The sequence below is a fragment of the Phragmites australis genome, chromosome 12, assembly GCF_958298935.1.
Source record: "Phragmites australis chromosome 12, lpPhrAust1.1, whole genome shotgun sequence".
Lineage (NCBI taxonomy): Eukaryota > Viridiplantae > Streptophyta > Magnoliopsida > Poales > Poaceae > Phragmites > Phragmites australis.
The window spans coordinates 2,069,965-2,093,735 of record NC_084932.1 but is presented as its reverse complement, the minus strand read 5'-3'; the positions used below and the strand labels follow the sequence as shown (position 1 = coordinate 2,093,735).

The window sequence follows — 23,771 nt, the reverse complement described above, 5'->3', positions numbered from 1 at the left end:
TTAGAGGTTTGGGGGTTGGAGGTTGAAAAAAGGAAAAATATTTGCTTGAAGACGAAAAGTTCGAGAATACAAGCACAAGAATGCAGATAACGCTAGAATTCTCTTCTATTTATAAGGGAGAATGGTACAGGTAAGATGCCGCTAACGTTGTCTCAGTTAACAACGTCCCAGACATTTCAAATTTTGAAGTTATCTTTACAGAGGATATGACTGCTTCAGCTCTGTTAAGAAGTCGTGCACCCATGTGATATTCTCTAAGGAAAAAGAAAAGAAATAAGGTAATATTTAGGCTTCTACAGTCGAAGATAATTCTCGAATAGTAAGGTCTCTCGAATTAGTTAGAGAAAGTTTTCAACTAGAAAAGTTTCATTTAGTCGGAGATGATTCTCGGCCAGAAAGAATACTTTTTGGTCAAGAATTATTCTCGACTAGGTGAGTTCTAATACGTCGTGCCTCCTGGCCCATTTGCTCGCCGGCTCCCCCGTGCTAGTCATGAACCGCCGCAACGAGTAGTACTTGGTGATATGCAAGCACAGCGCATCGATGCATGCGTCGGTGATGAGGAGCGGGAACAGGGAGGCTAGCGGGGCGGTGGCATTGAAGATGTTGGCGTAGAGGAGGGCGGGCTGGTAGACGTACATGGCCATGGTTGAGACGGCGGAGCACGCAGCGCAGAGGTGGAGGATGTTGGAGTTGATGAAGGAAAGCGAGGTCGTGGCGCCGACGTCAACGGCGAAGCCTGCGACACGGGCGTTGTTGAGGCGGATGACGAGGTTGTGCGCGTATATCTGCGGTCCTCAGTCGGAGCCGAGGTGTATGCCGTTGTTGCCGACGACGACACAGGTGGCGAAGCGGTGCCGGCCGAGGAGACCCGCGAGGTAGTTTGTCACGCTGGCGACGTTTCCTTGACGTCGGTGGCGAGCGAGGAGGTAGGAGCGGAGTGAGGCGCGGAAGGCGGCGAAGAGGGAATCATCCGAGGCGAGCTTCTCGGAGGGGAGATGGAGACGGGACACGGGAGACGGTTCTTGACCGTGGGCTGGAGGTTACGGCCCTGTAGTAGGGGAGGCGGAGGTAGAGGAGCCGGTGGCGGTTAAAAGGCTTGGGAAGGAAGATATCGAGAAAGCAAAAATTTATGGAACTCGGTTATAAAAAGACTCTCTAACGTGAGGATACGTGTTCATTTTTTTTTCTTTTTCAACACAGTTATTAGATTACGAGATTAATAATATAAATAAAATTTAATAAAAATCTTTCTGAACATAAATCTATAAAATTTATTTTCAGATATTTGGCGAAAAGCGCGGCTACCTGGAACAAGACGAAAGTTTGGTTGTGATGCACTCTTGACTGTTCCAAAAGTAGTCGAGGCTCGACTCGAGAGACGTGCGAATGGCGATTAACACTAGAACCGGCCAATCGAGGCGGCATAGTAGAGGGGGAAAAGAGCAATCGAAAAGAATACTTATTATTTTGTTGAGTGAAAGATAAGTTTTTATGTACGTCGTTGAAACAAGGGGAACAGTGGGACTAGTCACGGACAACTACTCACTTCAATCACAAAAAGTGCTATTTTCAACATCACATGGTCACCGAAAAACTAATTTGATCACTAGCTATTACTCCTGTCATTTTTTTATAAGGTGCGCAAGCATTTCAAGATTCATAATTTATAATCTTTAATTAACACACTAGAAGAAAAATAGATAAATGAAAATAAAATTAGTAATGAGTCGTCGAGACCCGTCATAAAAAAATATTTAGTGACAGATCCTATCATAATATGTCACTTACGTAGCTTCGAATAAAGATAAAACTATAACCAGTTACAGATCATAACATTATTCGTCACAGAATAACCATGAACGATCATCAGTGACGGATCGTACACTATGACCAGACGAATCCAAACTTTTAATTGATTCTGATTTTCTGTTGCTGTATCCCATCCGTTCTTTTACAAGGTGTTTTCTCTCTTATCTCTTTTCTCTTCTCTCTCTTGTTTCCCTCTTATCTCTCTCTTCCACACCGGCATTCGAGCAGTCATGTCTGCTCCTTAGCCTCACGCCATCACCAAACCTTCTCCGCCCTGCGCTCCCCTGCACGGATATCTTCCACCGGAGCGAAGCATGTCACCCCACAACGAAGAATTTCATCTTTCCTCTACAACTTCGCCACCGCCAACGATACCGTCATCCCTGCCGTCCTCGAGTTCCAGCCTGCCGTACTGGCTTCGGGTCCCCATCCACTTCCTCAAGTTGTCGCTCGCAGGCCTGAAAGCTCGCAAGTGTAGTCCATGGAGGCGTTGGCCGGATCCATGAAGATCAGGGCTAGATCCATAGACGCCTAGACTTAGCCTCCTCGCCGCCGACCGCCTTCCTCGATCTTCGCCTCTACCACTGGCTTTCCCCTCAGCGAGCAACCCATGTACCTCCCCAGCAGTGGTGGGATCCAGGTAAGGCTAGAAACACGACATTTTTCCCCTCTTTCTCTCTCGCCGGCTACTGTTTCTAACTATTGTGCTACACTGATCAACAATTTGAATAACTTGTCTGACATTGTGAGTATATGCTTTAAGTACTATGAAGATTTTTCTACAGCAGTTACTCTGTATAAATCTTAGATGGCATTGTTTCTCTGTTGTTCCTCATCTGTACAAAATGGATCCATATAGCGAGCACTGGTTGCACATAAAATGGCGAGCTAGTTGTTTCATCTCCTTCCTTGACTTACCGAATGATCTAACACTGACCAACCAAAGCAAAGTAACTCTGCCTGCTAGTCTCGTACAGTAACATACTTCTTTAGAGACTGTATATGCTGGGACCTAATGTTTCTCTGTTGTTTTGTGCAAATCTTTTGGTTTCAAAAATTGCTACTATGACTCTCTTTGTTGTTGGTTAGTTTTTTAATTGCTCTTTTATATATTTTTTGTTTTTTAATTACTCATAAGTGATAGGTGTAGATCTAAATCTGTCACTGATGTGTGTTATTAGTGACGCGTGTGCGCTCCTCACTTATATGTAGTTATCAGTGACGCGTTTGAGGTGATTGGTTCTGCATCTATCACTAATGATAATTATAATCTGTCACTTTTGAGTTTTTTTCACGTAGTGATAATTAGTGTAGCAAAATATTAGTTTACTTTATTAAAAATGATACCATTAGATCAAAGTATTATTCTATGACTATAATTTTTGTTGCTACAAATAATATAATATATGAGAAGTTTATTATCAAATATTGATTTTAGAGACCGCACCGAATCAAATATGGCCTTTTCAAATAGAGGGAGCAGTATAACATGCTCTCTTGCAGTGACGGAGGATAGGCAGGCCAACTAGGCCGTGGCCTCTAGCCTTTTTACAAAAAATAAAAAAATTAACACCGGGTAGGTAGCCTAATTTTATTTATTACCTTCGTTTTTTTTAATATCGTTTTAGTCTTCAATAAATAAAATAAGATTATAATTAGTTCTTTTATACATAACATATTTAACTTTCTTAGATTTCTCTAATATTCAATTAATGACATATAAATCACCAATCCACCACACTAATTAAATTGAAACTCCACTTTCTAATAATTTTTAATATGGGTACTCTAGTAAAACACCACTAAAAATCTAAAACGATATATATTTAAGAATAAAATTAAATTCCTAAAACGATATATATTTGAAAACGGAGGTAATAGCTTAGAGCTTATTTGGCTAGCTACACGCTAGTTAAGAATAAACGCTGCTAGGTAGCTACTAGGTACATATAAGATGAAAAATGATTCTTTTATCAATAGCTTGCCAGTACATGCTACTTTTAATTTAGAGTTGTTTATAGGTATTACAATTTATAAATCTCACTTGAATATGTATTTTAAACCAAGTATAGCAAATATCAGTGTATTACTCTCTCATGGCTATAAATTGTGCCATATATTAGTTCACTAGTTTAGCACTTGAAATATTTTTAAATTTATTTTGTTATTTAGGCTCCCTTGAAATTTTGGTCAAGCTCCGTCACTGGTCTCTTGAGCTGGTTACATCTTCTTCTTGTTGTTGCATGCCGGGTTGGCGGCGAGGCTGGTGATCCACACCTGGTCGGCAACAACCGGCTCGTCGTCGTCATTCCGGTGCCACGTCCACAGCGCGTGCGTCGCGTTCACAACCTCGAGGCGCCCGTGCCCGAAGCTCGCCTCCCGGAACGCCGAGATCTTTGGTTGTGGGTCCACGTACTTCTCCGCCAGCCCCTCCCGGTTGCCGCCGTCGCCGATGGTCACGTATACTGGCCCGCACGGGTCCTCCCTCCCGGCGTACACGCGCGCGAACCTCTCGTACGCGTGCACGTGCCCCGCGAACACCGCGTCCACGCGTGCCCCGTACAGGAGGGGCTCCATGGCGCCGCGCATGGCGTCGCTCTCCCCCTGGTGCGCCTCGTTGCTGTTGTACCACGGCGCGTGCACCAGCGCCACCACGAACGCCGTCCTCCCGCGGTCGACCGCCGCGAGGTCGCGCCGCAGCCACCGGTGCTGCGCGCTGCCCGTGGCGTAGTCTGTGTACGAGCCCAGCATGATGACGTGCACTGCGCCGCCGGCCACGTCGAAGGAGTAGAAGAGGTTGTCGCCCGACGGCGAGGCGCCAGCGTCGTACGGCATGCGCCACCGCGCGTTGTAGGCCTTGAAGGGTGTCGGCTCGATGAGGGGAACCTTCTCGACCTCGTGGTTACCCTGCGTCACCATCCACGGCCGGGCGCTGGCCAGCGGCTCCACGAGGCGGCCGTACGAGTCCCACCGCGTCTGTATGAAGTCGGCGTACGACAGGTCACCGGGGAGGAGGAGCATGTCGTAGTCCGCGGCGGCGATGTGCTGCAGCGTAGACTCCGTCCATCCAGTTTGACCAAAGTCACCTGTCCATTTTAGCCATGGCTTAAGGCACGCCATGGGACACGAAAGTAACCAACTGATGCGGAAGTGGCAGCAAGGTGCGTTACCGACGACGACGAACTTGAATGGCAGGGTGGCCGGCGGCGTCCTGAAGGAGAACTCGCGCGACGGGCTGGAGCTGCACCGGTAGTAGTACGTCGTGCTGGGTCGCAATGGGCCGATGACGGCGTCGTGGATCTTCCCCGAGTGGTAGAGGATGTACCTGTAGGTCCTCGTGTTCCCGGTTGCTGAAAACGGGTATCGCCCTGACGTCGTGCCGTACTCCACGATCGCCGGCGCGTCGTCGCCGGTGACCCATGACACCCGCGTCTTGTCGAGGCCTACCATTGATATGTGCACCTGAAAGTTGCACCAAAAATGTGTCAGTACGAAGTAGCAAACGAAATAGGACATGACACGATTCTTCTTGGAACAAAGCGCGAACCAAACCCTAAATAAGTTAAGTACGCGTCGTAATTGGATTTGTAATGTTCTAGTGGCCAGATGTTTCGTGCAAGTTCCTTGTGATGTTAGAAGGAGCCGAACAAAGAGATGCTCAAATTTGTGACAGCAGCTTGTGGCCTAACTTTGTTTAGCTACTCTTTCAAAGTAGAGTACTAGGCATGCAGTATCCATGTGACAGTGTGACACTGGTAATGACAAAACATGGCAGCTCATGCAGATACAGGGGCTATAGGAAAATTTTGAAACACAACTTCCTAGGAGGAAGACATTCAAAGCAAATTTGTGTTTTCGGCTAGATATGCCCTTAAGATTTATGGCTGGAATAAGCATGATGGAAGGCAACGTTATGACTAACATAACATTCTCAGTAAGATTGCTTGCTAATATCTGATTTTTACAGTTACTGCATCCAATGTATACCTGAATTTCGTTGCTTTTGCTTCTCCATTCTTTTAGTGCTTTTAATTTTCCTTTCTTGTTTTTGATAAATACTTTCTTGTTGACAACCAGAAATCTCATAAACTGTGCATGGCTTATCTCTCTCCCTGGTGTAAAAAACTAGTAGTTTTTAACGCAAGTGTGAACATTTCAGGAATAGTTTCAGGCTGTGCCATGATCTGCCCATGCCAGTACAGTAGCAGTACCACGTTTGCAATGATGGTTTCCATTTTCCACACAGGGCATATCAAAATTTGCCATATGTCTGCAGATGATACAGAAAGACTCCTACATCACCTATTTGGTCTTCTTTTTGTTTGCAAACGAGAAAAAGAAAGGCAAAGATGAAGAGTGGCTCAAGGTTGTCATGACTGCAGCATTACCTCTGGCGATTAATTGCACCATCAGCAACACTAACCTAAAGCTACTTTCCATGGCTCATGATTAAACACAAAGAAACACGAAAGCACCAAGGCCAAACGGCATGCCGACATCGTCAGAAAGAAGAATGGGGGTGAATGGGAATGCAAGAAACCCAGAATCAGCGTCTTGTTCCTTCTCTGTTGTCACACTCTCGCCGTGAAACCGAACAAATGCAGATTAATACTACGATTTTTCTAATCAATCGTTGTTGCTCGGCGTAAGAATCCAGCCATATTGAATTGTTCATCGTCCTAGGTACTCCAACCGGTATCCTTTAAGGCATAATTCCTTCCTACCCATCACTTTCCTAGTACTTTGTTTAATCCATGATCATCAGAAATGCCACGCTGACCAGGTTGCTGCTGGGGCAGGATTTCTAGCCGGCTGTCTGCACTTGGCTTGAAAGTTGCAACAGACCATTTCTTCTACAGATTTAACATATTTAACATGCTAAAAGATTGTAAGAAATCGCTGCATGATCAGATTTTGTGGTAGCATGGATTTTTTCTTTGAGACCATGGTATGTTTTGGAACAGACGACAGAGGATTTGTACGTCAAAATGCGAAGGCCACCATAACTGAAACAGATCTTTGGAAACAAGGTGGGCATAGCAAGCACAGAGTGAAGGGTGTACCTGCTGCGGTGTCTGTCCGTCGGCGTCGTCATCCTGGAGGAGCAGGGACAGCGTCGCCCTCGGCGCCGGCCGCACGTACGGCGAAGTCACCGCGAGGGACCCCGGGAGCATGGACAGCGCGGAGGCGGCGATGGCGAGGAGCGCCAGCGCCATGATGCTTGGTCCCATTGCCATGGTGACAACACGGCACCTGCTTCTGCCTGAATCGGAACACAACTAGTCTAGCATGCAAGGTGAAAATCAATGGAAGTGGAGTAGAGATGAACGGCTGGGTTCACGGGTATTTATTAACAAAAAACTGTGAAGAGAGAGGCGGCCAACTCGACCGATATCGCAAAGTAATGGGCTACGACTGAGACGAACGGATCCAACGTTGGAGTATTTCAGGTAGGAATATGACTTTAGGATATGCTGACTTTGGGTGACTTGTTTGTTTTGGCTAATGTTTTGATGATATCTGAACAAGAAACAGAGACCTGTTGAGTGCAGGGATGGAAGTGGGGGAGGGAGGTGGGGTGGAGATGCCGTGTTCTTGGGTGGGCGGCGATTTTTGTTCCGGCCGGGCCGACCCGGAAGCCGGTGATGTCAGTCACGTTGTGTTTGGCGGGAGATCGGTGAGCCACGGCACGGCAGCTTGACCCAGTACTATGTGTCCATCTCCATCCAAATATATTCCAGTTTGACATAACGATGACTTGCTTTTCTTTTAAGATATCCATGACCTTTTCTTTTTTAGAGGGTTTTTATGGTCTTACCTGGCTGGCTACTTAATAATTATGCATCACCTATTACTCGCTATATATATTTGGTACTCTCAAGAGTATATACTTCTATATACGTATCTCATTATGTAGGGAGTATCTTATGTGATAAATGGTATGTATATGGAGCATGTGAGTATATAAGATCATCCAAGTGGTATGTATAGTTTTATAGTGGTTTGCACATTTTTTTTAGTGTATTATATTTTATATACAAATACAAAGGTATTATCAAAATTTAATAAAATTGATAATTTTTTTTTCTATTTTTTTCATATAGTTCACATTGGAGTATCTTAGAATGAGTATATAAGTATACTCATAGTGATAAAGAAATATATCTAGTTTATTTATATGGTATATGATAGTAGTGTGTATATATTCTGGGAGTACAGACTTGCCATTTGGCATCGATCTACTGGTTACCTATTGTATTATTTTGTATGTATCAAGATTGAATGTCATGTACTGTTGTAATTGGTCATGATAAGCTTCACCGGGATTAGCTGGAGGATTCCGGATATCACTTCCGTTAACTATAATCCGTCACTTCCTCCGTCGGGAATAAGTATCGTTTTAAGTTGTGTGTAGTCTATCGTTTTCAACTTTGGTTACAAATCATATACTTTTTATGTATTTAATTTTAATGTTTAAAAATGATACGGGCATATTTGTCGAAAAGTATTTTCTAATAATATACTTTCGTTATATTATATTAAAGAATATATTGATATCTAAAACGTCACTCATCGTGACGGGAGGAAGTAACTTGCAGGCCTCCCTCTGTGAAGGTGCAACTCTTTCAGCATGCAGAATGTGCACGACAATGGTTAGCTCACCCGGAACGCAAAAAGACTTCGCCAGTCTCTGCAATCCTGCATGAGTTCCACCATGCCAAACTAATTGCCATATTTGGATCTGTCTTAAATGTTATCTTGTTGTAGACAAAACGTAACGAGAAATTTGAAACAGGTGAGGTTGTACCTGAATGTCACATTGCAGTTTCTGGGTAATCTTTTGACATCCGACATCATTTATGGACAGCATGCACTTGCCTGTTTATGGAAGCAAGCTGTTGTTAGCTGCAGGCACCATGTTTCCTACGTGCCACAGCTCACAACTGATAGCCATTTGTGCACTTGTATCCCAATGTGTTAGGCCAATGCTAACATCAAGAGCAGCCAATTTTTCTGCCGGCCGGATCATGCCACAAAATTTGCAACTGAAGCTTGGAAACGGGGTGGTGTTCTCTTTAGTTGCATTGGAGCATGGCAACAGCAGTCTACGGTGGGAAAAGCTTCATAAGAACATGCAAATACGGGCATGCGCGCAATGTTGTCGCCTATATAGGGGTATGTAAGCAAAATATTGTCCGTTTCTCACAGTGAACTTGACTCCAACTTGTACAACATATCGACCTTCGGCTCCGTTACAGCCCGACAAATTGTCAAGGTACTCGTATCCACGTTATATATATTGCTTGTCAAAATCAATCCTGTATTAAACTCATTCGTAAAGAGAATCTTATATTGAACTTAAAACAGTCAATATTGCATCCTTCTGGGCTTGGGCCACATAGGTGTCACGTGCATGAGTCCACAGCTAGGTCGGGCCGGGCCGTCTGTAATGGCACGGAAAAACTATCGTTGTGTCTACCTCTCTCCAAATTCTTGTGTTGCATCTAAATGCTCCACTGGAAATTTTCCTACATTTTGAATTCTTGTAAGTGACAGGCAATTCCAATCATACAATTTTCTTATCACTACATTTTGAGAATCCTACATTTCAAAGAGCCTCTAAATATGTGGCACTTGAGCGCCATCTGTTGGGACATGTTTGCACTTTATGTCTATGCTTATTTATGTCAGTAAAGTATTACAATGTTTTTTTTAAAAGGACGGTATGAGCTCTGCCAATCTTTATATTAGAAGAAGAGAATTAATCCAGTTTATGAGAGAAATCGAACCCGAAAATCTTACAACTGAGTGATTAAAGGGAGGAAAAACCGCTACAAAACCCCTAACAACAAGACGATGAAGGCAACTAAATGGTTCGCCCATCATACAAACACAACTCAAGAAAAACCCACCGTAACATATCATTATCAAGCTCACTCTCAGTGCAGTAGCTCCAACTTTCCACAGTGGACCTCGACCGCTACCTCGCTATCGTCACGCTGGTACTCACAGCCACCACTGACGCAACTATAAAAGGCCATGCCTTATGCCATCGTTACCGAGCTCTGTTGGACCCCATCGACACGGCGGCTCCAGTTCCACTTAGCACGCCCCTTCCAAGGGTGTCAGCTGACCAGCCGAGCACAAAATGAGAGAAATGACCCAACGCTGGACCCAAGTCGTCGGCTATCCAAACACGCGGAAGGATCTCCAAGATAGCGCCTCCAAGGAGGATGCGACATCGAAGACACCGTCGTCACCCGTCTAGAATTTCGGACCTAGGTTTTCACTAAAAAATTTACTGGGTAGAAGGGAGGCACCATAATAACGTCTGAAGGGAGAAAAGCGGCGTCAATGGCATCACCGTCGTTAGCACCAGTAGGAAGCTAGGCTAGGATTTTGCTCGGAGCCCCAGAACCTGACCCACCACGCAATCGAGCCACGCCATCATCGCCTCGCCTGTGTCGCCCGTTGGGCCACCACCAGCCGCTAAGCTCCTCACGCGCTGGATCGGGGGAAGAGGATAGATCAGCTAAGGGGAGGAGCCCTTGGCAAACGGTAGCCACATCAACATCACCGGGACAGAACAGCCGCAGCGACGGGGCAAACGGCAACCAAGCAACACTGGGCACCAGCAGAAGACCGACGACGAGCATCAGCAGACAGTGGCGGTGAGCAACAGCAGCCGTCACCAACAGCACAAGCACACCAGCAGCAGGACAACATCGGCGGCCACAGAACATCAACACGGCTATCGAACTGGACGTGGCGGTCGAACTGGTCAAGGCGGCGAGCACCAACGCCGCTCGCCTGAGCGAGAGTCGAGTCTAGGAATTCGTCCCAGCCGACGTGCTCCTGGAAGGGCATTGACTGCACCGGTGGCCGCGTCACGGAGATCCACCGCCCGGGGGACGGACTCCGGGAAATGCTCCCCGTCGGTGCCCTGGGTGGCCTCAGCCGGCGGCATGGGTGGTGGCTAGGGCAGCAACCAGGCGCTGGAAGGACCCGTCGCCGCCCCGGCCAGCCACCAACGGAGCCAACCACGCCGCCAGAACCGCCTACGCCGACGCCGGATCCACGCCGTTGACGCCAGATATGCCCACCGGAATCACGGGTCGGCGCTCAAAAGGGGAGAGAAAGGGAAGGAGAGGGGAATCTCATGACGGACGCCGCTTGGCACCGCCACCGGCCGCCGCCATCGCTGGCCGGCAGTGGCCGCACAAGCTCACAGAGGGGAGGGTTCCTGGCGGCGGCGGTGTGTCGCCCGCCATGTCGCCTCTCGGGAGAGCGACACGGGGGTCTTTTTTCTCAAGTATTACAATGTCAATGAGCATTTTGCACATCACAGCATTTGCACTGGATACTAATTGTTGTTCATGCTTGCAGCTGTGCTTGCATGGAACAATTCAAGGACTGCTGTGTATGTCTACCTTATTCTACTTACTTTTTCATTCATGATTGGCCAAGGAACCATATTCTGCCTCTCAATTGCATACACGGTGAGAATAATTTCAGTGTTCTCATCTTTGTAGATAAATTTGCATATCATTAGCTGAACTAATGCTCACGTATTCTGAGGCAAACTCTTCTTTTATCCATCAATTCCTAAGTATTTGCCAGCCATTTCTCCAAGCGTACCAACAATTTGCCAATTTTGCAATGAATTTTTGCCATGCCTAGTTTGTGTGACTAGCTAGAACCTGAGTTAATTTGTGTTGCCAATATCTATCATCACAAATATACCCACAACAATTCAGCATTTGTGTTGCCAATATTATCATCGTAAAAATAATTATATGTTTAGTTACATTTTAATAAACAAAAAACAACATTCAAATTTATCATTTTCTTGCTTGGAAATAGTAAGACAATACCGACGTTATAGGATTCTTCAAGTGTCATTGTTTCATGTAATTTGAAAAATACTGATATAATCAATTGGAGGGTTATGAGGGTATATTTGTTTGATGGTTTGTGAGTAAACAGATAGTGGTTCAACAGTTATAATTTTTTTGCTAAATTAGGCAGATGTGGTTGAACCGTCGAAGAGGACAGCTGCATTTGGCTTCATGTCAGGAATTCTCTCTGCGTCACACACTTTGGGGAATATCTTTTCAAAGTTTCTGCCTGAGCAGTGGATTTTTCAGGTATCACTAGCTTAGACTATTTGTACACTCGCATCAGAATAGTTAATATTTAATTTCTTTGCTAAGTTTCAGTCATACAAGTGTTGTACTTTTGTTTCTTAACTCTCAGTTTTCTTGTTGATCTGTTCTGTCCTCTACATGAAAATATATCTGGTCGAGACAGTTCAAAGAGGTCCTTTTGCACCTTGTCAGCATGTGACGTTGTCATCTTTGGTTGTCAAGTTACCACGACAACGTTGAGAATCTATCAAGGTGAACATTAGCATAGTCAAAAACGGGTAAAGCTTATATATACAGCGCACAAACTCATTATTGGTTCAAAGTTAAATAATCACAGAATTCATGTAAATCCTAAAGCGAGACAACATGGCTAAGCCTGAAGCTCACGCTACTTCCTCCAAGAAGAGAAGAAAAGGGGAAGGGAGTTGCAAAAGCTCCATGGAAAGGAAAAACTCAAAAAGCTGAACACTTCAAGAAGGGACAATGGAGAAACAGTGTTACCTGGACACCCGTGGCTAATTTTTTTTGCCGAATCAGACACTCCGAATCCGAGTCAGATTCCGATACCCGTGCCGGATTCCGAGTTGTATCTTGCGTGTCCAAATTTTCTTTGCCGAATCAGACACCCGAATTCGAGTCAGATTCCGACACTCGTGTCCGTGTCTAGGTAATACTGTGGAGAAATATTAATAATACTTTGTGTTTGTACTTATACCAACTTGAAAAAATGTTGTGCTTCACTAAAAATGTGCAACACTATTTTTCTAATGTAGTAGCATTCGACAATAACTTGAGAATGTTCTTTTCCAAAAAAATACAATAAGCTGACAATGTATAAAGTTTCATATGAGTTCAGAAATATCAATATTAACAGTTTTTCTGTCAGAACTGAAGTGAAGCTTCTTCTTTCATTCATGAAGGGATTAAAGGAATAAACAGGATAACTGATAGATTGCATCAGAAAGGAGTTAAGAGACACTCCTGCTATTACACATTAGGAAACTTTGATACAATGAGCATTAACTAGTTTTCAAGTCAGCAAGAATTTGCAACTGCTAATGTAAATTTTTTATTTATTTCTATCTTTCTGTGTTTATAGTGAAACACTTAAGCGAATCTCCTATGTTGCCTTCTTCTATAAGTTGGGCATGATTGGCATTAGCGATGTACTAATGGTAATAATTTGTCTCACTTCTGATTTTATGATATAGTGTTTGAAAATTATAGGGCACCTCATTTTGCCTTTCTTTCCCAGTATTACCTGAAGTCAGGATCCGGCTTTGACAAGGATCAGTTCTCAGAAATTCTAATGGTGGTAGGCATTGGTTCAATCTTTTCTCTGGTGCTCCTTTCAAATTTGATTGGTACCAATTTAAGCGCCATATGTTGCAAGGCCTATTGTCAAATTAATTAACTGTGGTTTTCTGATCATTTTTTTTAAACTGCAGATTTTGGTCCTCCCCCTTCTTATAGCCATATAATTGGCGAAAAAGGAGTCTTATGCATTTCAATACTAGCCTCCATTGCTTATGTAAGTTATTGCACTGGGGTCTTTCACTATCATTTTACTAATCTCAGATAAACTAATTTAATATATTGATTTTCTGACAAAAAAATTAGGCTATGCTCTATGGTGTTTCATGGGCTTCGTGGGTATGTATTTAACCAGACTTACAGCAAGTCCTCAACTGATTGTTTTTTTTTTTCTGGATAACCACAACTGATTGCTATTCTAAGAGGAAGTATTGCATATTTGGTACAATTACAAAAGTTTGTTTCCTTTACCTTGCATCTATCCTGCAGGTTCCTTATTTTAGCTCTTCTTGGGTGTCATCTATGTTCTGGCCAAACCTGCTGTAAGTCAATCCTATATATTTATCTCTATGCAATATGACCTCACATTTTCATGGTTCAGAAGTTACTCTAAATCAAGGCAGTGTCTGATACTTTTCCCGCACCGTATTCATCCACTATATTTTTGGAGCATTCCAATGATATTTGTAAATTTACTCGTGTGAACAATATGCAAATATGCAGATATATGCAATCATCTCTGGGCAAGTACTCTCAACTGACCAGGTATATATACAAACGCGACCTCTTGGCTTCACTTGCTAATTCAAGTCTGAAAACTGTTATCCTAATCTTCTATGCCATCGACTCGTTGTTTTTACTCTCACACGATTACAAAAAATCAATTTTATGGGCGAAAGGCGGGGGAAAGGCGTAAGGTTTCGTTGCAACCGTGGAATCCGTAGGTTTATTGTTGGCACCTCTATTTATGAGCCCACTGACCTGTAAGCAATCGGTTTTCTTGCATCAAATTGACGAATTCCATATATTGCCTGTGAACTCTGCCCATTTTTTCTGTATTCTGATCTCATCCTTTTCTGCACCTCTGTTTCAGCTTACTTCATTTCACAGGAAGCCCCTTTCAATTGCAAAGATTTTTGAGGAAATAGTAGGATGTCCCCTACTGCTTATATATTAAAAAATAAAACAAGAGGTACACGGGGGGATTACAAACCAAAAATAGACCGAAACAAGTTATTCTAAAGAGACAATAGAATTAGCCAATGGCTTCAGTTTCATTCTGGCTGGATTTTTCTTGGTTAGTCCTTATCTTCCTCTTAATGTCATATAAAATGAAAAGAAAGGGATACGGTTTGTAACTGGAATCTGAACTGAGAGATTTTCTCCAATGCTAAATATTTTATTTTTACAGGCAATCTCCTTATGCTTTTTTTGGACGCTGAACCCAGAAAGCAAGGACAAATGCAGGAAAGCTGCAGTTTCAGACAAGCCTGATAAGGAAGCATTGTTTTCAAGCACCGCTATTGGTTCAAAGGCCTAAGCCATGAATATGTGAAATTGAACCAAAAAAAAACTCAAGCAGATCGAAATCGGAAATGCCTTTATTTGCTCCATCTTGTAATTATACCGCCAACTCCAGCGTAGTGTTCATATAATAGTTTCTGTACATACACCAGAAGGCAACTGGAAACCTGGAGCGAGTCACTTGCCTGACTCCGTGTTTCTGCACACATTAGCTCCAGATCAGTACCGACAAGTGGAAGTGCATGTTGATAGTAGCATGGCAGCATGTGAAACTGTGTTTGCAGTTGTAATGTTGCATAGCTGACTATGGTGAGAGCGATTGCTTCACTTTTAACTCGTCAAAAGTGCATGTAACACTTTCAATAGTACTCGATAATGCGTATCCTATCAGATGATGCTAAAATTTGGAATTGGTGTGAAGTTCCTTCATCAGTTTGCTATATGTTTCTCCTTATCTGGTTTGTAGAATAGTCGTATATCAAAAGAAGAATTCAGTTAGCATTTTTTCGGTTGGGTGTGCAAAGCAAAGGCCTTAAAGGCGCTGAAGAAAAAGGATTTCCAGTTCCAAATGTTTTAGTACATACAGTGTTTTAATCCTCTCTAAAGTCTACATGTCCATTTTCTCCATTTCACCATCAACTGCGGGTGTCTTGTTCCAAACCTTCTTGTGCCAATCAGCAGTGAACACATCGCGTTGCTTTCATAGCTTGCATTGGCAAGTTAAAAACTGACCTGTTCTGAAAATACGGCTGAGGTGACTAGTTCTCAGTTTAACAGCTTGTACTCTGTCTGCTGCGTCACTAACAGCTCAGTCATCGCGTACGTGAGCTTGATGTTTTGCACTAGTGGCTGGCATCTTTCTCCGACATGATAAGTCACTGATGGAATTAGAGAGACACGTCAAAGATGGGGCAGGACGTCAGTAATTAACACTTGTGTCTGCTCCTATCTGTTACAATACTACCAATTGGCAACTTGTCAGATTTGCAACGTGCATAGTATCATCTTTGATATTGCCAACACGGAAAGAACCAAGATGAAATTCGTGGCCACATTGTGGTCACAGAGTCCATAAAAATACTGATAATAAGATATCAAGCCAGTTGCTCCAGAAGATATGTCCAATGAAAGTGACATGGATACACTTTGCAGCATGGCATGCGTGCTTGCTATGGCATTGCATATTTGCATTAGCAACTTGCTCCGGCCGGATCATTTTGTGTCCAGTCATTTGAGAAAACACAGAAAAGATGCTAGCTCCTCTACTAGCTATACTGTGATTTCGGTGGTTGGCTACTTGTTCGCAACTCTTTCAGGCAAGGAAAAGTCATCTTTTCAAACAACGGTTAATTTGGAAGTTGAATGCTTGAAGCAGAACTGTTTTGCTCTTTTCAACCATTTGAACCAATAATAGGCTCTCATTTCTGCCGTCCAAATGAGCCGGCTGTGGCAATACAACTTTCTCATCTCCTCAGCATATATAGAGATCGATGGATCGCCATTGAAGCATGCATGCGTCCTCTTTATGTATTGCACGCGATGCTTTTCTGCCGTTTCATATAGGTCAACTTGGAGAGATTAATTTGCTCGATCCCTGTAGTGATGAGCCGGGACCAGCCAGACTTGTCGATCCCATCTTGGGGGTGTTAAATTTTCACAACAGATAAGAAAGTAATTGGGCTAGCTCTGCTCTGAACAAGCTATCCAAATCCATTGCACATTGGGAAATCTTAGTCGTAACCTACAATGGCGGATCCAGTGTAATTAAATATGAGAGTTTTTCTTTTTTTTTTCTTCCTCCTTCTTTTCTTCTCTTCTTTCACTTTCATACCTAAAAATTAATGAGATACTTTGAAGGATTCCAGGTGCGTCCGGTCCCGCCCTTTATATAGTGTTTTTTTATATAAACAACGTGCTTATAGATATAGTGGTTGCTGGAGGGGAAAACTGCAAACCCCCCCCCCCCCCCCCCAAAAGTCACTTGGATTTTGACTTTCCCCCCTTCCCAAAAAGTTGTTTTGTTGCAAAAAAACCCCCCCAAAGTTTGACTTTGTTGCAAAAAAACCCCTAAAAATTCAAAAAAATAAAAAAATCACAACAAATTCTAAAAAAAACTAGAGACAATTCTAAGACCTTCTGTGAATTTTTTTTTCAAAAATAATATCCTTTGCATCATATTTCATGGAGAGGAAGTTGGGAAAAAAAAAGAAAAATGTGCAGCTCATTTATTAACTCATGTTATTTTAACTTTTTCATGTCTACCATTATTTTTTCTACACAAATAATTGTTTAAGTAAACTAATAAAAGTGGTTTCACTAATTTTGGGGGTGTTATGGATTAGTTATGAATTAATCTATTTGCAACATATTTACTCAATCATGCACGTTACAATAACTATTTCAAGATTTCATGTATTTTTACAAGATAGAGGATCATGTAAGAAGACTAAATTTTTTTTTCATGATTTTTGGATTAGTAAATAATTAACTATGCATTTAACTCGAATTAATAAATGAGTTGCACGTTTTTCTTTTGTTTCAAACTTACTCTCCATGAAATATGATGCAAAGGATATTATTTTTGAAAACAAATTTCACAAAAGGTCTTATAATTGTCTCTAGTTTTTTTTAGAATTTTTTGTGATTTTTTTAATTTTTTTTTGAATTTTTAGGGGTGTTTTTCAACAAAATCAAATCTTTGGAGGGGGTTTTGCAACAAAATAACTTTTAGGGGAAGTCAAAATTCAAGTGACTTTTGGGGGGTTTTGCATTTATCCCTTGCTGGAGTGGTCTCGGTCACGCGATGGCAGCTTTAAGATGCGTAATTCTTCTTGGAAAGTGTTCTTTTTTTTAGTATAGTAGTCCTAGGAAAGCTGGAACAGGATGGCAGCCTGTAGGGAAGCACTGTAGAAAGGTATATCCTTTCCCATGCCAGCACACATTCAACATACATGTTGGTCGGCACACGGCACAGCTGCACGGAGAAACACAAGATAATCCAAAAGATAAAAAGATGTGCACGAGATTACAATAGTTAGTATTATTCTACGTGCATGTCGGGTTTGTTCTGCATGCGGCGGCGCAAGCCGCACGGGGAGCAAGTGACGCGTCTGCCGATCCCTCGCGCGAGTGTCCATCTATTATTTATTTTTGAAACAAAGAAACCTCCAAGTTTAATCTCACGTTAATCATTGTAAAAAGGAAAATATACTCCATCATTAATTTAGTTGGCCTAGATTAAACGGCTACTAGATCTTAACTAAGTTTCTATCCTATCCTATGGGTATGACACGTAGAAGATAGAGGATCGGAAGCTTTAAGGAGGTGTTTGGCGGAGCTGCAGACCTAGGATTCATGTCCTGTCAAATGAAGTGATTTCATGATTTTGTGGAGCATCTCGATCTACGAATGGATCTCTCCACTTCCTTACGCAATTATGTTGTACCAATCCACCTAGTAGATGAGATATTACCTGATTTTGCTATTCGTCCACCAATGGATCTGCTCTACTGTAGAGCTATCACTACTATAGAATCTTTCATTATTGCTGGTTTAAAAATTATTTTACTGTATTTTTTAAATCGATAGTGATTAAGCGATAATAATAATCACAAATTACCACTGTCGGCTCGAAAACTGATAGCGATAGTAAGTTTTATTGTCAGTTTATTATACAAACTGATAGTGATAACCCAATTATCATTGTTGTTTCTTGCCTTGATATGCCGTTGAAGCTTTTGTACCGGTAATGTACGTGAGTTATTTTTAAACCAGCAGTGAAAATAGGGCAGTGATGACTCATTCTGTAGTAGTATGTGAAGCAAATCTAAAGCTAGAGCACTATCTAGCAATCCTTAAGGCTTTGTTTAGTAGGGCCCCAGTTTTTAGCTCCACTTCAGAAATTGAGTTTGTAAGCTAAGATGAGCTGATTTAAGTCTCTATTTTTATACTAAAATAAAAATAAAATAGCTCACCCAAATACTCTCAGTATACCTATAGATTCAACTATACAAAATTTTTAAACTAGAAATAGCTAGCTCCCAAAATTCTTAGATCTAAAGCTCTACTAAAGAGGTCCTAAAGGTTACACGATGTAGAAGGATTTTGCGTAAGAGAGATTCCTATGCATACACTACTATAGAAATAGACTTATATGTCGGTCCATTACTGCCGGTTTCTTACGAGCCGACAGTGATGAAATATTACTATTGGTTCGTATCAAGGGCTGGCACAAAAAGACTATTTGAAAAGAACCGATAGTGAAAATCCACTATCACTGTCGACTCTAGCCACAAGCCGATAGTAATAGTGGATGACAGTTTATTTTAAAAAATTCATAATTTTTTCATACGAAGTTGAATATAGACAAACTTCATATCAAAACTGTAGCCATCGACGAGATCTACAACTTTGTAGTTGAAAACTTTTTTATTTAATATCATTTAGATATCCAAATAATAGTTTGAAGTTTCAGACAGAAGATATCAAAAGGATTTCATATATTAATGTTATCACTAGTACTTCTGTGTTAGAATGGTAAGGATGTATTACGCGAGTTGAGAGGTTCCGAGTTTAAGTACCTCGAACCACATACATACGAAAAATCACGTGACTTACTACTTGCGACGACACGGACACGGAGATTGCTCGAGAGTGAAGATGTTTTTTTAAGTAGTGATACTATACTAGAGCTTACGTGAGCGAAGGATCTTACGAGATTCATATGCGTACCTGACGTGAGAGAGATTGAGATCCATCTCCAAAATTATTACGTGAGTTAGAATCCCGGGTACGTATATCTCTAAATCTAATTAAGCTAGGTAAAAAATCTTATACTACAGTTTTGCATCTTCATCACGTGTGAATCCATGAATATAGTTTAGAAAAAAAAGCCGATCATGTATAGAACGGACGGCTACATGACCGCGCGGAGGCACCGGGCCGAATTTACGGAGTATAGGCACACATCTTACCGTAGAAAACACGTGTTTAATTACTCTAACCAAGAGAGTAATTAACAAGCTCGTTCCCACCATCAGGTTATTGGCTCATCCTGGAAAAAGTTCTCAATTGTATCTGCCAGCACGTTGTACATGTATATTACATATGATTGGAGTATTTTTAATCCAGTACAGGAAAATATTGGTGAGCCTTACAGTACTTTTGAACCGGTACTGTATGTGAGTTATTTTTAAACTAGCAATGAAAATAGAGTATTGATAACTTATTCTATAGTAGTGTGTGAAACAAATCTAAAGCTAGAGCCCTATTAAGCAATCCTTAAGGTTTTAATCGGTACGACTCTAGTTTTCAGCTCCACATCAGATCTTGAGTTGGTAAGCTAAGATAAATTAATTTTTATTTTTATTTTTAAATTAAAATAAAAATAAAAAAGTTCACCCAAACACTATCGATATACCTGTAGTTTCAGTTCTGAGAATAGTCAGATCCCTAAATTTTTAGATCCGAAGCTTTACTAAAGAGGTCATAAAACTTACACGAGGTAGAAGGATTTTGCGTAAGAGAGAATCCTATGCATACTATACTAGAGCTTACGTGAGAGAAGGATTTTACAAGATTCGTATGCGTACCTGACGTGAGAAAGATTGATTCGGATCCATATCCAAAATAATTAGGTGAGTTAGAATCCCGGGTACGTATACCTCTAAATTTAATTAAGCTAGGTAAAAAATCTTATACTATAGTTTTGCATTTTCATCACGTGTGAATCCATATATATACACTAGTAGAAAAATAATTTATACAGACAGTTTTGAAATTCCGCGCGTGATATTTTTTTAGCCGTCTGTGGAAAAGAGTATGTACAAATTAGATTTATACGGATAATTTTTGAACTGTCTATACAAATTATTTGGGCAGACAGTTTGTTATTAAAACCGTCTATACTAAGTTTTCTGAAGCTAAAAAATCTTAAAAAATATTTTTTCTACCCACACCAACCTCCTATATTATTATATAGGCGCGATCGCAAGTCACATGATTTTTCATGTGAAATACCACGAGTTCGTTTTCTAGAGTTAAACTAGTAATCTCTAACCTCACGCGAACCTTCTTTACCATCTCACGTATCGTTTATTAATAATTATTGTATAAAAATAATCTATATAAGATATACACTCAAAACAAGTAGGACACTAATAGTATAGACGGTTACACATCTTACCATAGAAAACACATGTTTAATTACTCTAACCAAGAGAGTAATTAACAAGCTCCTTCCCACCATCAGGCTATTGACTCATCCTGGAAAAAGTTCTCAATTATATCTGCCAGCACGTTGTACATGTATATTACATATGATTGGAGTATTTTTAATCCAGTCAAGAAAATATTGGTGCACCTTACAGTACTTTTGAATTTTGATTCTTTTTAAGTGCAGCCTTGCTTGACCTTTATTCACAAATAAATAAATTGTCCCTGGACTGTATAACCATCCCCAGAAACCTGGCGACATGCAGTACCACACAGCCCTTGATTCTTTATTTGGTTGGTGATGCCATCGTCATGACACAACTGATGATAAGAAATTAAACGTGCTCAGTTGTCGCCGTCACGATGCAATCGTCGTACAGATTTCAGAGAGCACGTACACGCATGGTGAGTGGCCTCGGATCCTTGGCAAATAGGAGTGCTATACCCTGGCCGCTGAAACGTGCAGAAATCTTGCCGCTGATTAGCAGACACGGCGTGTGGCACGGAATAGCTAGCTACAGACGGGAAGGGACCCTCGCCGCCGCACGCTAGCTAGTCAGCTACGAGAAGGACAGCCAGTCGGCCACGAGAAGGATAGGTGTGCTGCTATTTCACGCGCGCGCTAGAAGTCTATTACCGTGCGTTTTCCTTCACGGCCCAAATTTTTGTCCTAAAAGTATTTTCTTTCTCTTTACCACCCTAACAGTTTTTTTTTATAATTCTCATCACGAAATTTTTTTAAAGATTATTCTCTACATGACGGAATTCTCTCTCATTTCACTTCGCGATTCCCCTCGAAGGAAAGTTATTAGAGATGAGAAAAAAAAAATGGAAACAAGAAAGTGAATCGAGAAAGGAACTAAATAAAAAAAATATAGTTGGAGATGATCTAACTAGCAACTTTCCAGACAGTTCTATTTGCTTTCTGTTTTTTGAAAAAAAAAATCCTCTCACGTCTTTTCCTTTTTGGAAAATTTTTCTGAAAATGTTTTTAAAAAATTAACAATAAAAGTTTTAGGAAAAATTAATGAGAAAAGTTTACTCGGAAAAGTATTAAGGAAAAATTTTATTTTCTTTTTCCAAAATTAGAAAGTGGGTGGGGTTGTCCGGAAGGCGCGTGCTGATCAGAAATTCTGTAAGGATAGGCAGGCGTGGAAATAGGAGTGTTTTCTCTTTTGTATGCATATATGTGCAAAAAAAATATAAATATTGAACATAGTAATATTAATTATAAATTCAAATTATGAAGATACGAATATGTTATGGGAGCACTGCTAAACAAATACGTCAAGAGCGATACCGTAATTTGATTTTAGATGGAATCCGAAAAAGGAGGAAGATGTTATCCGCTAATTTCCTTCATATTTTTTATTTATTTTTATTAGTAAAATAAGTCACATATCTATAGACGGTAATAAGATAGAGGGTCGGAGAATGAGGATGAATGGTAAAATTAAGTAAATTATTTGATTTTTAAGGGTTTTTAATTAAGAAAAAAGATGACGCGAGAACTAACTCATAATTTATATAATAGAGATTAGATGTGTTTGATGTTGTTGTGTTTATGGTTTGATAGTCTGTAGTTTCTTATCTGTTCGTTTTGAGCAAGAGATAGTGTTTTATTGTAAAACTCTTTTACTCTTTAATAAATAAGAGAGTTCCTGCCCTCTTTTTTTTTAAAAAAAAAAAGGACAGTCGGGCAGCTCAGCTGCAAGCTGAAGATCGAGTCGACCGTCCCAATCAACTGGCGTTGCAATATTATTCAAACACATGCGCCACGACGGAGTGGACACAACTAAGGTAGGTGGTGCACTGCACTGGAGGCAGACGCATCTCCAATCCCCAAGGCCCCAGCTCCTTCCCACCAGCTTCTCTTCTTCCCATCTCAGACTCAGTTTGATTGCAAGAAACGTTTTAGATTCTCTGTTGATTCTCTAGAATTCCTGTTAAACGCACCAAAACGTGAAACGTTTCACCTTGAATCACCTGAAACGTTTCTCATTTTTAACACTACGAGGAGAATCACCCAAAATGGTGTTTCACCAGTTTCGAGAATCACTCAGGTCATTTTTCTTCAAGAATCCGAATCCAGAATCCCTGCCAAATATTTTCAGAAAATTAAAGGTGATTCACCAGAGAAACGTTTCCAAGGAGAATCTAAAACCGAAACGTTTCTGAGAGAATCGGGAGCCCTGCCAAACGAGTCCTAAATCTTGAGTTTTTCGGCGTTCTTGCCTCCCACCGAGCCTTTGGTGGATCTCCCAAATTTCTTGAGATCTGATGGTGCTTCTTGTTGGAATCGGTTCTCCATACCTAGATTTACTTGTGGTTAAAATTTCGTGTGGTTTGGAGTTCGTTTGATTATGTTTCCCTTATTTTTGTTCAAGTTTTGATTATGCTTTGCCTTGTTCATCTTGATGTTTTGAAACTTTCCTAAAGTGTGTGATCCTGACCAGCATGCTCTTAATTGTATCTGCAGGCACATTATGCATGTACAATTTGATATGATTGCAGTATTTTCATTAAGTTGGAGAAAACATTGGTGAATCTTATAGGACACTTCATTTGATTTTTGAGTGCAACCTTGCTTGACTTTTGTTCACAAATAAACTAAATAATGACAAAAGTCAGTATATCAATTGCAATCGCTCTCACAAACCTGGCAACATGCTAGGTACATACCACACAACCCTTTTTATATTTATTTGGTCGGTGATGCCATTGTCAAGGAAAAGAAATATAATATGATAATAAAATTAT

General features: G+C 41.3%; 2 protein-coding genes and 2 pseudogenes across 5 annotated transcripts; 2 read left to right on the top strand and 2 right to left on the bottom strand.

Annotated features, from left to right (window-relative positions):
- Positions 1-240: 240 nt before the first annotated feature.
- On the bottom strand, positions 241-2,193 carry LOC133887263 (sialyltransferase-like protein 2; annotated as a pseudogene).
- Positions 2,194-3,675: 1,482 nt separating this feature from the next.
- Positions 3,676-7,195, bottom strand: LOC133886887 (probable purple acid phosphatase 20). Of its 2 annotated transcripts, XM_062326792.1 has the most exons (3): positions 6,876-7,195; positions 4,983-5,274; positions 3,676-4,898 (listed from the first exon to the last, which is right to left on the bottom strand). In XM_062326792.1, the coding sequence occupies exons 1-3, from the start codon at positions 7,047-7,049 to the stop codon at positions 4,033-4,035; spliced, it is 1,332 nt and encodes a 443-aa protein (XP_062182776.1). In that variant the 5' UTR covers positions 7,050-7,195; the 3' UTR covers positions 3,676-4,032. The 2 variants fall into 2 exon arrangements, with proteins under 2 accessions (XP_062182776.1, XP_062182775.1); XM_062326791.1 differs by having other exon boundaries at positions 3,676-5,274.
- A 3,035-nt stretch (positions 7,196-10,230) lies between these two features.
- Positions 10,231-13,396, top strand: LOC133887115 (uncharacterized). Of its 3 annotated transcripts, none has more exons than XM_062327036.1 (4): positions 10,231-11,125; positions 11,200-11,312; positions 11,842-11,960; positions 13,216-13,396. In XM_062327036.1, exons 1-4 carry the CDS (start codon positions 10,909-10,911, stop codon positions 13,223-13,225), a joined length of 459 nt encoding a protein of 152 aa, XP_062183020.1. In that variant the 5' UTR covers positions 10,231-10,908; the 3' UTR covers positions 13,226-13,396. The 3 variants fall into 3 exon arrangements, with proteins under 3 accessions (XP_062183020.1, XP_062183019.1, XP_062183021.1); XM_062327035.1 differs by having other exon boundaries at positions 11,838-11,960; positions 13,188-13,396; XM_062327037.1 differs by lacking the exon at positions 13,216-13,396 and adding an exon at positions 13,172-13,212.
- On the top strand, positions 13,245-15,203 carry LOC133887261 (uncharacterized; annotated as a pseudogene).
- The last annotated feature ends 8,568 nt before the right edge of the window (positions 15,204-23,771 follow it).